This window comes from Equus caballus, chromosome X (assembly GCF_041296265.1).
Source record: "Equus caballus isolate H_3958 breed thoroughbred chromosome X, TB-T2T, whole genome shotgun sequence".
Lineage (NCBI taxonomy): Eukaryota > Metazoa > Chordata > Mammalia > Perissodactyla > Equidae > Equus > Equus caballus.
This window is the reverse complement of record NC_091715.1, coordinates 620,359-636,371: the sequence shown is the minus strand read 5'-3', so window position 1 is coordinate 636,371 and position 16,013 is coordinate 620,359. Positions and strand designations below refer to the sequence as shown.

The 16,013-nt window shown below is 53.5% G+C and overlaps 1 protein-coding gene across 1 annotated transcript; it reads right to left on the bottom strand.

Annotated features, from left to right (window-relative positions):
* Positions 1-835: 835 nt before the first annotated feature.
* ASMT (acetylserotonin O-methyltransferase) lies at positions 836-11,356 on the bottom strand. The gene is made up of 8 exons (XM_023633485.2): positions 11,022-11,356; positions 8,045-8,219; positions 6,958-7,087; positions 4,734-4,802; positions 3,908-4,026; positions 3,480-3,620; positions 1,383-1,505; positions 836-1,187 (listed from the first exon to the last, which is right to left on the bottom strand). Exons 1-8 carry the CDS (start codon positions 11,238-11,240, stop codon positions 931-933), a joined length of 1,233 nt encoding a protein of 410 aa, XP_023489253.2. The 5' UTR covers positions 11,241-11,356; the 3' UTR covers positions 836-930.
* Positions 11,357-16,013: the final 4,657 nt, after the last annotated feature.

Genomic DNA, 16,013 nt, shown 5'->3' with positions numbered 1-16,013 from the left:
TTAACAGCTTGACCGGGATGATCACTCACAATGTGTACATGACCTAAATCATCATGGGCTACGCCTTAAATAGGCATTATTTTTGTTTGTCAATTATATCTCAATAAAGCTGGGCCAAATAAAAATAAATAATAAAATAAATAAAAATAAAATGTTTAAATAAAACATAAGATAAACAAAAATAAAATAAAAAATAAATTAAAATAAAAATAAATTAAGGTGAAATAAAATAAGTTAAAATAAAATAATAAATTAAAATAAAAAATGAAAAAATTAAAATAAATGAAAAAATTAATTAAATAAATTAAAATTAAAATTAAGGTAAAATAAAATAAAATAAGTTAAAATAAAAATAATAAATTAAAATAACCTTAACATAAAATAAAATAAATTAAAATTAAAATAATAAAATAACAAATTAAAAAATTAAAAATAAAACAAGTGAAAAATAAATTAAATTAAAATTAAAAAATAAGAATAAAATAAATAAGTAAAAATTAAAAATTAAAATAAAAAATAAGTTAAAGTAAAATAAATTTAAAAATAAGATAAATTAAAATTAAAAATAGACTAAAGTTAGAAATAAATTAAAATTAAAAATAGGATAAAATAAAGTTAAAAATAAAATAAATTAAAATTTGAAATAGAATAAAATTAAAAATAAAATTAAAGTAATTTAAGATTAAATAAATTTTAAAATTAAATTAAAAATAGAATAAATTATAATTAAAGTTAATTAAAATAAAATAAATTTAAAAATAAATTAAAATTAAAAATAGAATGAAATAAAGTCAAAATAAAAAATAAAATAAATAGAATAAATAAAGTAAATTAAAAGAAATTTTAAAATTAAATTAAATTGGGAATAAAATAAAATAAAAAGTTAAAATTAGAAATAAAATAAATTAACATAAGATACATTAAAATTACTTAATTAAAAGGCACCAGAGACCTCGGGGAGCATGGGGCGGGCGGGCCCCTGGTGGCCAGGACGGCGTGGTACAGGCCTCGCGTCCGCCTGCAGCACACGGTCCCGAAGCCAGCGGCGCCCAGCAGCTCACAGTACTGGGCGGGGGTCCTCTCACGGCCCTCCGTCTGCACCAGCATGTTGAGCGACCAGAGCTGTGCCGTCAGGGGTCCGCGCCCGTCAGCGTCCAGCAGGCCTTCGACCACCAGGACGCCGCCGCCTGGGGCAGGGAGAGGCGGGCTGAGCAGGGGACCCCGAGCCTGGGCACCCGCAGCCTCGCGCCCCGGTTCCCCACAAGGCCCCCCGCCCCGCCGGCTCTGGGCTGCCCTGGGCATCTCCCCTGCTCATCTGCAGAATGGACCCAGACCTGACGGCTGGAGCCCTTGCAGCCCCGGTGTGCAAGGACCGACCCTACCTGGCTTGCACGCCCGGTACACTCTCTCCAGCAGGTGGGCACATTTCTCATCCGTCCAGTCGTGCAGGATCCTGGCCAGGATGTACAGATCCGCCTCCGGGAGGGGGTCCTTAAAGAAATCGCCTGCAATGCCGTGCAGGTGCCCTGGGGTCAGCCTGCCATTCATCCCGCTTCACCCACCCAGCACCCAGCATGGAAAGGACACCCGGGTGGGCCGTGCTTTCCCACAGCCAGGAACCCGCAGACCCAGCCCTGAGCTCAAAAAACACCGGGGGAAAGACAAGAAAATCCTGGACACTGTCTGGGGCCCCTTCCCTCCGTCAGCTCTGGAAACTGGCTTTATCTTCGTTTTACTCTCTGAGCTCCTGAAGCGGCGTTAAGCCGTGGGTTTCAAGAGGACCCGGGCCGTCGGTCAGCACCTCCTGTGTGAGGGGTTGAACTGAACCCACAGTCAGGACTTGTTTTCCTGATTGAAGGGAAATGCCCAACATACGGGCGGCTTCCAACACTCGACTCGTATATCTTTTCCTGCGCAAGAAGTACGGATTTCGGAGATCTTGGACAGCCCGTGCCGTACGGGGTGAACGGATCAGGTCTGTTGTGCGTATTCTGCAAAGTCACAGGAATTCCGGCGTGCGTGTCAGATGACGGATGGCCAGTCCGACGTCTGTCCCCCGTGATGAAGGTCCAGGGAGTGTGGGGCCCGCACACGTTGCCCCATGAGATAGGGCAGGGGAAAGCGTCTTCTTTCACTCAACGAAGAAAGACAAGGGGTCGCCAAGGCCTGTGGGCCGTGGGTTCGTGTCCAGCCCATGAGGAAGAGAGTCCGGACCCGAAAATGAAGCAGGAAGCACGTGCAGCTTCCCCAGCATGCGCTCCGTGACCCGCGGCCCTCGCCTCACCCCCTCCCAGCCTGTGAGAGTCAAAAGGGGTCGGTTCCTCGCCTGGGTCAGTAAACACTCCAGGAGCGCCTGCTCCCCTGGCCTCCGGTGTGACGGGGGCGGCCCATGTCCCTTGAGACGCCATGAACGTCGGAGCTGACGGAAGGGCCGACAGCCCCATCTGGTGTCCTCCTTCTGAGCCAGCAGAGAAAAGAAGCGGGAAAGGTCGGTTTCCCCCGTAAACAGAGGCAGAGAGTGCGTGCAGGTCAGACTGCAGTTTCCGAGAGAGAGGAGGTGGGAGGGAGCCGCGCGCCAGGTCTCCAAGGCGAGAGCCAGTCCCATCCAGTTCCGAGCGCCCTGGGCTCCAAGCCTCCGAATGGCTGAGTCGTCTTCATCCTCTGAGTCGGCAGTGGTCCCTCGATGTGACCTTTGACCCGCTCCCCATAATGTTGTTCATAAAGGTTTTGGATTTTGATACTTGTATGAGGGTCCTGGGGCTTAAACCCCAGGGATCCGTCCTCCCCCGTCCTGCAGCCCAGAGTCTGGGGTCGAGGGTCGCAGGGCCGCGCTCCGTCCGGAGGCTCCAGGGGAGGGTCCCTCCTGCCTCTTCCAGGGTCCGGGGCTCCAGGGTCCCCAGGCTGGTGGCCGCCTCCCTCCCGTCTCTGCCTCCGTCCTCACGGGGCTGCTCCTCTGCGTCTGCGTCTCCTCTTCTGTCTCTGAGGAGGACGCTGTCCTTGGATTCAGGGCCGCCTCCTCCAGGAAGCCCTCCTCTCCATCCTTGATTCAGGGCCGCCTCCTCCAGGAAGCCCTCCTCTCCATCTTTGATTCAGGGCCGCCTCCTCCAGGAAGCCCTCCTCTCCATCCTTGATTCAGGGCCACCTCCTCCAGGAAGCCCTCCTCTCCATCCTTCCCTTCATTACAGCTGCAAAGAAAGACCCTGCTTCCAAACAAGGTCCCGTTCACAAACTCTGGGTGGATAGGAACTTTGAGGGGACGATATTCAATCTCATCCAATACTCAAGAAAGAATTAATGGTTAGAAAACAGGATACTTTATACAGCTTTCCATCCAACAGTTCTAAGCTGAGGGGGGCTCTCTGGGGGTTCAAGGAAGGCAAACTCAACATCCATCATCGGTCATAAGTGTCCGGCATCTCCTGACCCCCGGGGACGACTCTGAGTCTCCCCGTGGACGCCCAGAGCACACGGCAACCCACCTTCACAGAATCGGATCCGTGCTCCCTCCGGGAGCGGGAAGTGCGTCTTTGCCGTCTGGACCACTTCTGGGATGTCAAAAACGGTGACCCGACATCCAGGGTACAGAGAAACACACTCCTTGGCCAGAGCCCCAGAACAGCCTGGAAGTGGACAGAGATTGTGACAGGCAGACGGGAACACGCAGGCAGCCCCCGGCTCTGTCCGGCCCTCTCCCCCTGGCAGCCACGGCCACTTGGCTACGTCCACTGAGGAGTGGGACCACGACAGCCTTCAGGACGTTTAAGGGCTACTTTCTCCGCTGCTGTAAATGGGGTTTGCATCCTTCCTTCGCCAGCTTACGGGGCCATGTTAAATATGGGGTTCACGGACCGTTCCCCCCCACAGACAGAATTTGAGACACGGCCACAACGTCCGGGCAGATGCTCACCACCAAGGTCGCAGATGACAGGGAACGACGACAGGTCGAAGGCAGACAACACACTCCTCCCGTCGACGCCCCAGACGTCCTGAAGACCTCGCATGAACTGGAGCCGCTCGTCCTCTGACCTGGCACGCGAGAGCACGCTGGTCAGACTCACGCCAACTCCGGGGCGGTCGTCACAAGCAATGCCACCGGGGGACCCTGTGCTGAGCCCAGAGCCGTGTGCCCCAGGGACGTCTGTAAGCCTTGCATTTGTGACATGGAACCTCTGCTGCTGTAGAAGTTGGGATCCGGGATGACGGGAGCCCTCGGTCAGCCGCCAACATAGACCAGCCCCGGGAGACCCTACTATGGCTGGAACGAATAAGCATCCTCTGGACGCCACTGCAGGAGTGTTTGCATCAGGACAGGAGTTCAGATGCTTTTTAAGCAGAGAAATCAAGAACGTGGCAGCAACCTGAGGCCCATCAATGGGTGAATGGATAAAGAAGATAAAGAAGTCCACACGCCTGGGGCAAAGGCCGCAGACGGTCCCTGCACGGGAAGAAGAACCAAGAATGGAGGTATTGCTTGGGGAACTCTGGCCAAACCGAAAACTGTGCCTCATCTTCCCACTTAAACATTGGGTTTGAGTGGAGTTCCTTGAAGGGAAGAGCTCACTTCCATCCACTCAGGAAATGGATCAACACCAACACCAGAACAGCGAAATCTTTCCTTTGATCTTAAATTAAATATCAACCTTCTTCCGCTGTGCTCTGTCTGGACACATGTATTCAGCCCTGTAACATTTGCACACTAAGCCGGGTCCCACAGCGTCGGAGCCGGGCGTTACCTGTAGATGGCGGTAAAGAGCTCTTCGGAGGGGACCCCGAACGCCTTCAGATACTGGCTCCTCCCTTCTCTGGAAACAGAGGAGGGCTGTCACTCAAGCTCTCAGACACCCACGGCACATCAGTTCACGCAAACGGGGGTCACAGATCCTCCCCTTAAATCAGGGGTCGAACAAGCAGGGGGCACAAGTCACCGGGCACACTCACGAAATTCTTTCCTCGTGTGTAGTCAAGAATCCCCACAGTTCTCTGACATGAGCAAGCGAGGGATAAAATTTAATGACAATCTAAAGAGTGTGCAAATGATGTGCAATCAGGGGACCTCCAGGTCCAAAATGACTCATCACCCAACATCTGGGGTAGGAAGCTCCTCACAGCTGGAGGGACAACTGGTCTGCCCACAGCTGGAAGGACAACTGGTCTACCCAGAGTTGGAGGGACAGCTGGTCTACCCAGAGCCGGAGGGATAGCTGGTCTACACAGCTGGAGGGACGACTGGTCTACCCACAGCTGGAGGGACGGCTGGTCTATCCACAGCTGGAGGGACGGCTGGTCTACACAGCTGGAGGGACAACTGGTCTATCCACAGCTGGAGGGACGGCTGGTCTACCCACAGCTGGAGGGACAACTGGTCTATCCGCAGCTGGATGGACGACTGGTCTACCCACAGCTGGAGGGACAACTGGTCTACCCGCAGCTGGATGGACGACTGGTCTACCCACAGCTGGAGGGACAACTGGTCTACACAGCTGGATGGACGACTGGTCTATCCACAGCTGGAGGGACAACTGGTCTACCCGCAGCTGGATGGACGACTGGTCTACCCACAGCTGGAGGGACGGCTGGTCTATCCGCAGCTGGAGGGACAGCTGGTCTATGCAGCTGGAGGGATGACTGGTCTACCCGCAGCTGGAGGGACGGCTGGTCTACCTGCAGCTGGAGGGACAACTGGTCTACCCATAGTTGGAGGGACGACTGGTCTACCCTCAACTGCCTGCTCCTCCCCTGCAGCTGGGGTGAAGGACTCCTTGAGCATCCCGTCCCACCTTGGACAGAAAATGTGGAGCAGTGCCTCTCACCTGGAGGTGATTCTCTCACCCCAGCGGACATCTGTCAATGCCTGGGGACATCTTTGGATGTCACCACTGGGGCCAGAGGATGCTATTGGCACCTGATTGGTGGAGACCAGGGATGCTGCTCCACACCCTACAGCACACAGGACGGCCCAGCACAGTCATCCAGCCCCGAATGTCAGTAGTGATGAGGCTGAGAAATCCAGACCCAGCATGAGACCCTCTCTCTCATCTGTCTCTCTGTATACCTTCCTATCTATCTGTATATCCATCTCTGTATGTATCCTCTATCGATACCTACCTATCAATATCTACCATCTTCTATCCTTGTCTATCTATGTATCATCTGTCAATCATCCAGCAATATCTATGCATCACCTCGCTATACATCTATCAGTACTCATCTGTCTGATTTATCTATCTAACAATGTCTATCATCTATGTACATATCTACCTGTCTATCTAACATCTACCATCTATCTGTCTATATATCTATCATCTATCTACGTGTCTATCATCTGTCAATCACCTACCTATCTATTAATCAATCTAGCAGTACGTACCTACCTGTATTTATCATGGATCAATATCTATCATCTATCTATATTTCTGTCTGTCATGGTGGTTCCCAAGTGCAGCTGATTCTGCCTCCCCAGGGGACACTCAGCAATGTCTGGGGACATTTTTTATTGTCACACCCAGAGTGGAGGATGCTCCTGGCATGTGGTGGGTGGAGCCCAGAGAGGCTGCTCCACACCCTTACAGTGCACAGGATGGCCCACCTCAGAGTCATCCAGTCCCAGATGTCGGAAGCACGAGGCTGAGAGACCTGGTGTGGAGCTCACCATCACGAGGAGGGCAGCCTCCTGGTTTTGCGTCCCCCCTGTTCTGAACCATCTCCCCCGCTTTCCCTCTCCACTAGCACCCTCCACTCTCCCCTGGAGATCACAGAACCACAAGGACTTAAGGTCACGATAGACTGAGATTAAGTGAACTCCGTGGGTCAACACCAGGTGCTTTCGAACATCCGCTCTGAATTTCCAAACCTCGCGCTGTCCTGTTTGGTTCTACGAGAAACCTGGCGTTTCAACTCCTCGGACGCCCTGAAACCAGCGCCCGGGGAGCCCTGGGGCTCAGTCGACGCCACGCCCACCTCACAGCCTCGGCCAGGTGGGCCCAGCAGTGGTAGGTGGTCCTGGCCAGGTAGAGCAGCATGTTGCGCTGGGTCGTGGGGCTGGCCGTGGTCAGGTAGGTGCTGGAGAGCTCTGTGTTCCCATAGAAAGCTGCAAACAAACCGGAGGGAAAACAGTCAGTTACATTTCCAGTCGTTGCCGCGTGCCATGCCCAGCATTGGCAACGTCACGACTGAAACGCAACCCTCGCCTGGGAGCATGGACATTCCCACAGCTGGCAGCTTATCCTGGAGGAGAGGGTTGACCGGTGGTGGGCAGCCGGCGCACCTGCTGGGGTCGGTTTTGGCAAACCCCGTTGGAAGGGCTGGCGGAGCAGGTGGAAGGGGCAAGTGAGCCACAGGGAAACCCTATATTAGAGTCTGCAGACGTTGCAACAATTTATTTAAAAATAGACAAGTGAGGGGACACCCTGGTCGTGAAAGGAAGCAAAGATGGGGGAGAAAGGGCTGCTCTTCTGCAGAGCTCAGCTGAGTGGCAGGCGGCCCCCAGCCACCATCCGGCCCCAGGACTCAGGAAGCAGAGCCGCCGAGCAACAGCCTGAGGGGCGACTGACCGTCTGTGCTGGCCGCTGGCTCCGGCTGCATCCACCACGGTGCCTCCTGGGGGTGGGTGTTTGGGGGCGGCAGCACCAGCAGGGGTGTGGCTGGTGGTGGACCCCCCCAGCCTGCCGACCGCTGGATTTGCAAGGCCAGCGATCTGAGAGCTGTCAACACGCAGATGACCCCTTCCCGCTCAAGTCAACCCACCCCACAATCTCCACAGGGGTACCAGTTGCACAAGAGCACGTGGAAATCTCTAGAACGGGGGTCAGCAAACCACAGCCCGGGGGCTGAACCTGGCCCACTGCCTGTGGTTGTAAATAAAGTTTTATTGGGAGCCAACCATGCCCGTTCGTGTTCACAATGTCTCCGGCTGCTTTGACGCTTCCAAGGCAGAGACCCCACAGCCCCGGAACGCAGGAAATACTCACTCCCCGGCCCTTTGCAGAAAAAGCGGGCCGGGAGTGCGCATTTAAAACGCCTCCTGCGAAACATCAGCCGTGCTTACCTTTTCCTCTCCTCGTGTCCACTCGAAGCAGCTTCAGGGTCACACAGGCGTCCAGCAGGAGCTCCGTCCCATGGCAGCTGGCGCCCAGACGGGCAGCCACCACAGCCGAGTCCAGGGGCTCCCGGGCCTCAGCCAGCAGGTCGAACACCCCCAGCTCGCAGGCGGCGAAGAGAACCTGGGAGCAGCGGCAGAAACAAAAGGCGGCTTTCAATCGCCTGAGAACCACACATCACGGGGTGCGAGGGACGAGTCTGTAGATGAGGCTGCACTGTCAGGAGAAACGGTATGTGGTTCCTCAAAAAATTAAACATAGGAGCCAGAAATTCCACTTGTGGGTGTAGACCCAAAAGAATTGAATGCAGGGACTCAAACGGACACTTGTACACCTGTGTTCATTGAGGCATCCTACACGGTAGCCAAAAGGTGGAAACAACCCGAGTGTCCTCTGATGCCTGAACCAAGGGTGGTCTCTCCATACAGTGGAATACTATTCAGCCATGAAGAGGAAGGGGACTCTGACACCTGCTCCAACACGGATGGACCTGGAGGACGTGACGCTCCGTGAAATAAGCCAGACACAGAAGGACACATACTTTCTGATTCCACTTCTGTGAGGTCCCTAGACGAGTCAAAATCCTAGAGGCAGAAAGTAGACGGTGGTGCCAGGGGCCGGGGGAGAGGATGCGGGGGTCAGGGTTTAAAGGCCATAGAGTTTCAGTTGGGAAGATGAGAAAATTCTGGAGGCGGATGGTGGGAACGGCTGCACAACAATGCGAATGTACTTCATGTCACAGAACCGTGCACTTAAAAATGGTTATGATGGTAAATTTTATGTTACGCCTATTTTATCACAATTTAAATTTTATATATATATATATATATATATATATAGTTTTTTCTGCTTTTATCTCCCCCAACGCCCCCCGTACACAGTTGTACATCTTAGTTGCAGGTCCTTCTAGTTGTGGGTAAATTTTTTTTTTAATGATGCTTCCACCGTGCACCCAGGGAGCATCTGATCCTGCTGTTCCAAGTTCTGAGTGACAGTCGCGCCGTGGGGGTGACCAGCTGTCCGGGGGTGACGTCATCTACTGGACCCACTGGTACCCAGGGAGGGTGAGGGCCAGGGCTTGGTGGGGGCGGCCACCGTAGACGCAGGGTCCAACGGGGCCACTCACGGGCTGGCCAGCCGGGGAGGAGCAAAGAAACGGGGCGGGGGGCCTGTGCAGGTCCAGGTTTCGACAGCATCCGCCCCGCCCCGTCCATCCTCACTGACCCTCCCTCCCAGCACGCCCCAGACAGCATCGCTCTGAAAAAAAGAGCCTGGAAATGGTTCTGGCAAATAAAGCCCTTTAGGAGGAAATCCACAGCCCCAAAGGGGAGGCCAGCCGGACATCGGAGAGACACACACGAACGACCCTGTGTGGACCCTCCGGAGTTGTCAATGGCCTGCTGCTACTCTCTCGTTATTAACGGTGATTGCCCGGGGGTAGGAAGCCACGGACGGCAAGGCAGGGACCACCTTCCCTTTTTCATTCTGACCCTTCCCGTACGCGGCGTTTCAGTTTCTGCCCACGTGTCTCCCGCAGGACTGACTCCCTATCTGGGGTTGGCGTCGTTTCCACAGCACGCGGACAGAAATAAAAACAAGACCGGTCTTTCTTTGACTTAAGTAAGGAAGTTCGTGTTTCTCAGCCTCACGTGGCGCCGGACCACTCTCTGTGTGGGGCGTCCTGTGCGCTCTCGGGAGCTGAGCGGCATCTCTGGTCTCCACCCGCCGGATGCCAGGGGCACCCCCATCCCGGCAATGACAACCAGAAATGCCCCCAGATGCTGCCAAGTGTCCCCCTGGGGGCAACGCCCCTGCTTGGGAATCTCCGTATTAAAGTTGCATCAAGTTCATTGATAAAGTTTTATGCACCAAGTTCTATTAAAACTTTCTCTTAACCCTTATTAACATTGTATCTGTTCTTGTTCTGTGAAGGCCACAGTGACTCTGATGCTGTTACCATTGCGTCAACTCTTGTCAAGGTTCCCTCAGCTGTTACAGTTTGTATTAACTCATTGTATTAACGTCGTGTTACTGCTAACACTTCATTAATTCCTTTCCTCCCGCTCGTTCTGCGAAGGTCGTGTGAAGTTTCATTCCACTCCAGCTGGATTAGCTCTTCTTCTGTTAAACTCGTGACATCTCAAGGACATGGTACCCTATGTCCCCAAGTCATTTCCTCCCAAGATTTATAACCCACCCGACGCCGTTGGGAGCGACCCCCATGCAGCCCCCGCTGGCTGGGGACATCGCGGGCGCACCGCTGAGGCACTTATCTTTGGAGCAGAGGCGGCACTTCCCTATGTTTTCTGTAGACGGACGCTCCGTTTCCATATCTTGACGGCTTTAGAACAGGTATCCTTAACCTTTGGGGTCTCCGGATGGAATTCGGGGATCCGTGCCCTTGGATGGGGAGGGCGTTTCACTTCAGTTTTCAGGAACCGCTACCTGATCCTTAGCTCTCCCTTCCGTTATGAGGGAAGCACAAACCGGCATGACACGACCCCTGACTCCGGGACCAACACGTGGACCCCCAGAGAATCAGAACGGGCTGGATTTCCAACCTCGCACATGTGTGTGTCCTGCAAAGACCACCACCCACCGCTAATGTCCTCATTCTACGGACCCGACACCAACGGACCTTTAAAACACAGCGTCTCACTCTACCTTGCCTGTTTTTCTACTGACGTAAAATTCACTTAGCATGAGATGCACCGTCAACCCTTTTAGACTCAGCAACTCAGTGACGTTCGGTGCATTTGCAAGGTTGTGCAACCACCACCGCTGTCGGGTTCCAGAACATTCTCGTCGCCCCAAAGGAGACCCCCCCCCACCCATCAGGCAGTCTCTCCCCATCCTCCCCCTGCCCCCGGCTCCGGTCCATGGGATCCCGGCGTGCCCGGTGGAACATCATTCCCAGCTCCCTACCTGGGACACCATGAAGCCATTGGAGTAGGTGTTCAGGAGACCGAAGGCCTGATCCTCCAGGGAACTCATTTTCTTCCACGTCGGCCTGACTTGGAGGGTCCCCGGTTGTCCTGCTTCAGGGACCGCGGGTCTGCTAGCCAGCTGGGGGACCGCCAGCCGCTCGGTAAAGCTGCCAAAGCTCCTTGCTGGAGACCCAGCAGTGAGCCAGAGACGGATCATGCTGGAAAATCCTATTAGCTTTACTAAGAGGATGACAGAGCTTAGGGCTGCAGCCTGGGTCTCAGCTCACGCCTTCTGTCCCCGACGTGCCCAGAGCCCTAAAATGGCCTACATCCCCCCACCCCACCCTTACAGCACCAGCTGCGGATCTGAGCCACAGACAACATGCCCACCAATTTCCCCCACTGATTCTTCATTTTCTGGCCCCTTCAGATGGGAGGAGAACGGGGTGTACCAGTTTCCTGCAACAAATGACCACAAATTTCATGGCTTAAACCCCACGGACCCATCCTCCCCCATCCTGGAGCCCAGAGTCTGAGGTCAAGGGTCGCAGGGCTGCGCTCCCTCCGGAGGCTCCAGGGGAGGGTCCCTCCTGCCTCTTCCGGGGTTCGGGGCTCCAGGGTCCCTGGGCTGGTGGCCGCCTCCCTCCCGTCTCTGCCTCCGTCCTCACGGGGCTGCTCCTCTGCGTCTGCGTCTCCTCTTCTGTCTCTGATGATGACGCTGTCCTCGGATTTAGGGCCACCTCCTCCAGGAAGACCTCCTCTCCATCCTTGAGTCAGGGCCACCTCCTCCAGGAAGCCCTCCTCTCCATCCTTGATTCAGGGCCGCCTCCTCCAGGAAGACCTCCTCTCCATCCTGGATTCAGGGCCACCTCCTCCAGGAAGCCCTCCTCTCCATCCTTGATTCAGGGCCGCCTCCTCCAGGAAGACCTCCTCTCCATCCTTCCCTTCATCACAGCTGCAAAGACCCTGCTTCTAAATAAGCCCCCGTTCCCGGGTCCCAGGGGTCAGCAGTTCAACATATTTTGAGGGGATACAATTCAGCCCACAGCAGAGAGGAGAGCTGACGGTCACGGCTCAGGATCTCTAATACGCTTTCTGAAATGGTACCTTGTTTGCTCTCGATAGCCAGCAACCATCTCCCAAATCCCTCCATGGATTTGCACTCTGAAATTATTTTCAATTGTCCTTTTTTTTTTTTTTTTTGCTGCAGCTAAAGATTTGCAGTCAGGCCTGTAATGACAGGAGCTGCAGAAATGTTCCTCTGGAACGTGGTCACGTTGTGCATTTTCCTCTGTGCATTCTTTCCTCGGCTTCCGGGGTCATCAGGCACAGCCCAGGTGGCGGGTAATAAAGGTCCCAGGAAGTGGGTTCCTGGGAGGCGACACAAGAGCCACAGCCTGTCCCTGGTCCCCTCCCTCTGGGGGGGCCCATCACCCCAGAGCTCCCCTCTGCATCGCACCCCACAAGAGCCCCTAGGCCACACGGACGCTGCACCCTGGACCCGTACTTTGGCCGTTTCTTAATCCAAATGATGTCGTGGGAGGTGGACAGAAGGCCGTCCTCCCAGAAGCCCCAATTTCTGAGAGACAGATGGAGGGTCCCAGAGGCTGCGTGGAGAGAGCTCCGTGAGCCCAGCGGAAACAGGGCGGGACGGGACGCACCAGTGGGGCCCACCAGGGGGGCCGTGGGCGGCCGGCCAACCGGGGTGGACACTGGCCGGTGGGCCCAACCCCGTTTGGGTGGGAAGTCGACTCTGCTTTTTGGTCGGGCGGGCGGCATGGACTAGGATACACCGCAGACAGACATCCTTGCAGAGGACCAGAGACAGAAGCTGAAGGTGGGGGCTGTGAGGGCCCCTTGGGACCGGCCCGCCCACGGCAGCACTTGCTTGATTAAAACGCAGGCCGGCTGAACCCCCTGGGGGGACCTCTCTCCGGATCTTCCCTTGAGGCGATTACTTCGGGAATGAGATGGAGTGTGGAGAAGGGCTGAGTCGAATCAGAGGGAGAGATGGTTGCGCGACTCTGCGCATATCCTAAAAATGCTGAATGGTATTCTTTCAATGCGTGGATTCTATCTCAATAACCCTGTTTTGGGTTTTTTTTTTTTTTTTTTACAACAGTTTTAGCTTCACAGCAAAATTCAAAGGGAACGGGCCGCCCTGTGGCCTAATGGTTAAGGTCGCACGTTGCACTTGGGCGGCCCAGTGTTTCATCAGTTCGAATCCCGGGTATGGACATGGCACCGCTCATCAGGCCACACTGAGGTGGCGTCCCATATGCCACAACTAGAAGGACCCACAACTAAAAAAAATATACAACTATGTTCTGGGGGGCTTTGGGGAGAAGAAGGGGTAAAAAAAAAAGAGAAGATTGGCAACAGATGTCAGCTCAGGTGCCAATCTTAAAAGAAAAAGGAACAATTCAAAGGGAAAACAGACGTTTACCATAAACGCCTGCCCTCAGTCATGCATCGCCTCCCCCAGCGAGGCTGTTTTTAAAGAAAATAGCTTTATACGGAAACAGGAACAACCAGACGAAACCGGCCTCACATGACTACACCTCGGGGGGGGGGGCGGGGGGGGGGGGGACGCAGCGAAATGCACCGACTGCTGCAGCTCGCCACCTGCTGCTGCTCCCTGGGGTCCCCAGACCCCCCGAAAAGCTGAGACACACGTGGGAGGCAGACAAGGAGACCCGAGTTTCTCCCAGCCGCCTGAAAGTTTACAGTCAGATACCGCAGAATTGTTCTGTGAACCCACGGCGCTTCCTGTGCAAAGGTCGAAGGAATGTTGGGGGTCAATTTTTTTTTTTTTTTTTTTTTTGAGGAAGATTAGCCCTGAGCTAACATCTGCTGCCAATCCTTCTCTTTTTGCTGAGGAAGACTGGCCCTGAGCTGACGTCTGTGCCCATCTTCCTCTACTTTATATGTGGGACGGCTACCACGGCATGGCTTGCCAAGTGGGGCCATGTCCACACCCCAGATCCGAACCAGCAAACCCCAGGCCGCCGAAGCAGAAGGTGCACACTTAACCACTCGGCCACGGGGCCGGCCCATTAATTTACATTTTAACATCTCTGAAATTGGGGTGTTGTGCTGGGTTGAAAAGTGTCCCCCTGAAATTCCTGGAACCTGAGAACAGGATCTTATTCGGAAACAGGGTCTTTGCAGATGTGACGAAGGGAAGGACAGAGAGGAGGGCTTCCTGGAGGAGGCGGCCCTGAATCAAGGATGGAGAGGAGGGCTTCCTGGAGGAGGCGGCTCTAAATCCAAGGACGTGTCCTCCTCAGAGACAGAAGAGGAGACACAGACACAGAGGAACGGCCCTGTGAGGACGGAGGCAGAGACGGGAGGGAGGCGGCCACCGGCCCAGGGACCCTGGAGCCCCGGATGCCGGAAGAGGCAGGAGGGACCCTCCCCTGGAGCCTCCGGAGGGAGCGTGGCCCTGCGACCGTTGACCCCAGACTCCGGGCTCCAGGACGGGGGAGGACAGATCCCGGGGGTCTAAGCCCTAGGTGTGGGGTCCTTTGTAACGACAGCACAGAACCCTCATACACTAGATTGGACCCAGGGCCATGGGAGGACGACGCGTGGCGGCTGGAGCCCAGGTCACCCTCGGCTTCTCCCTGGTGCCCAGAGAAGGACTGGGCTGGCCGGACGCCTAGGGAGCTCTCTCAGGCTCCAGTCCCTGGACCCACCGAGGTCCTAAACCCTTTCAGAGACCGAGGCACACAGGGAATCAGACCCGTGACCTCGAGACCACGGGAAAGAGGAAATTAAAGAAAAAGCCAGAACATGACACACTGAGGTTTATACCGTGTGGGCTAAAACACACATAACATAAAACTTAACCATTTTATCCATTTTAAAGAAATCAGTGATACATACCACATTCACAATGTTGTGCAACTACCACCTCTGTCTGCTTCCAGAACATTCTCATCATCCCCAAAGGAGACCTCGTTCCGATGAGCAGTCACTCCCCCATCCCCCTCCCCAAGCCCCTGACAACCACTCATCTGCTTTCTGTCTGTGGATTTGCCTGTTCTGGACGTTTCCTATAAAAGCAATCACACACTGTGTGTCCTTTTGTATCTGGTTCTCTCCCTGAGCATCATGTGTTCAAGGTCCATCCACGTACAGCGTGTGTCAGAGCTTCACTCCTGTTCGTGGCTGCGTAATATTCCACTGTGTGGATGGACCACGTTGCATTTATCCATCAGTGGACACTTGGGCTGTCCCCACCTGTATGATTACTGTGACTTGTGCTGCTATGAACACGCATGTACAAGTGTTCGCCTGGAAACCTGTTTTCAGGTCTTTGGGGTACGTACCTAGGAGCAGAATTGAGGTGATGACGTGAACCAGACGGACTGTGGTGACAATTTCGCAACATATACGCGTATCGAACCATGACGTTGTACATCTGAAACTCATACAATGCTATGTCAGTTACATCTCAATAAAACTGGAAGAAATTGTAAACATATAAATTAAAATATAAACATAAAGGTAAATATATACATTAAAATTGCATACTAATTGTTTTTACTGTCAACGTCAGGTTTTCTGTGTTCAAAAAAAATGCAACTGACCGTTATTAGCTATGAGCAGGTGTGCAAATCAAAACCGATGGCCAGTGTCACGTACTAGGTGACGTTGTGTTGGAAACGCCTCTCTGAACGAGATGGACGGGCTTCCTCTCGTGACGGCTCACCAGGAACGGTGTCCCCATCTTCCTTTACGTCTGGGAGACCTCGCTCACATGGACACCAGGTGGAAAGAGAAGCTTGGACCCCACGGCTTCTTTTCATTTTGGTGGCAGACAACTTCGGGGGGGGGGGTCCTTCTTCCATTCCGTTGAAATCCAAGGCCGGAACAGGGCCAAGGGGAGAAGCTGCTGTCACCGTGTTAGCCCAGACCCACCTTCCTAGGTGACCCCAGGACCCTAGACACTTTGCCATCTCAGGGAGCACAGCCTGGGGACCCC

Bases quoted from the DNA above. Each gene is read 5' to 3' on its own strand.
- ASMT (XM_023633485.2), bottom strand. From the start codon at position 11,240: ATGATCCGTCTCTGGCTCACTGCTGGGTCTCCAGCAAGGAGCTTTGGC. The intron at 4,803-6,957 runs GTGGGCGTGGCG...CTCTGTTTCCAG, and splicing joins CACCTGGCCGAGGCTGTGAG to AGAAGGGAGGAGCCAGTATC. The intron at 1,506-3,479 runs GTGGGTTGCCGT...ACGGCATTGCAG, and splicing joins ACGGATCCGATTCTGTGAAG to GCGATTTCTTTAAGGACCCC.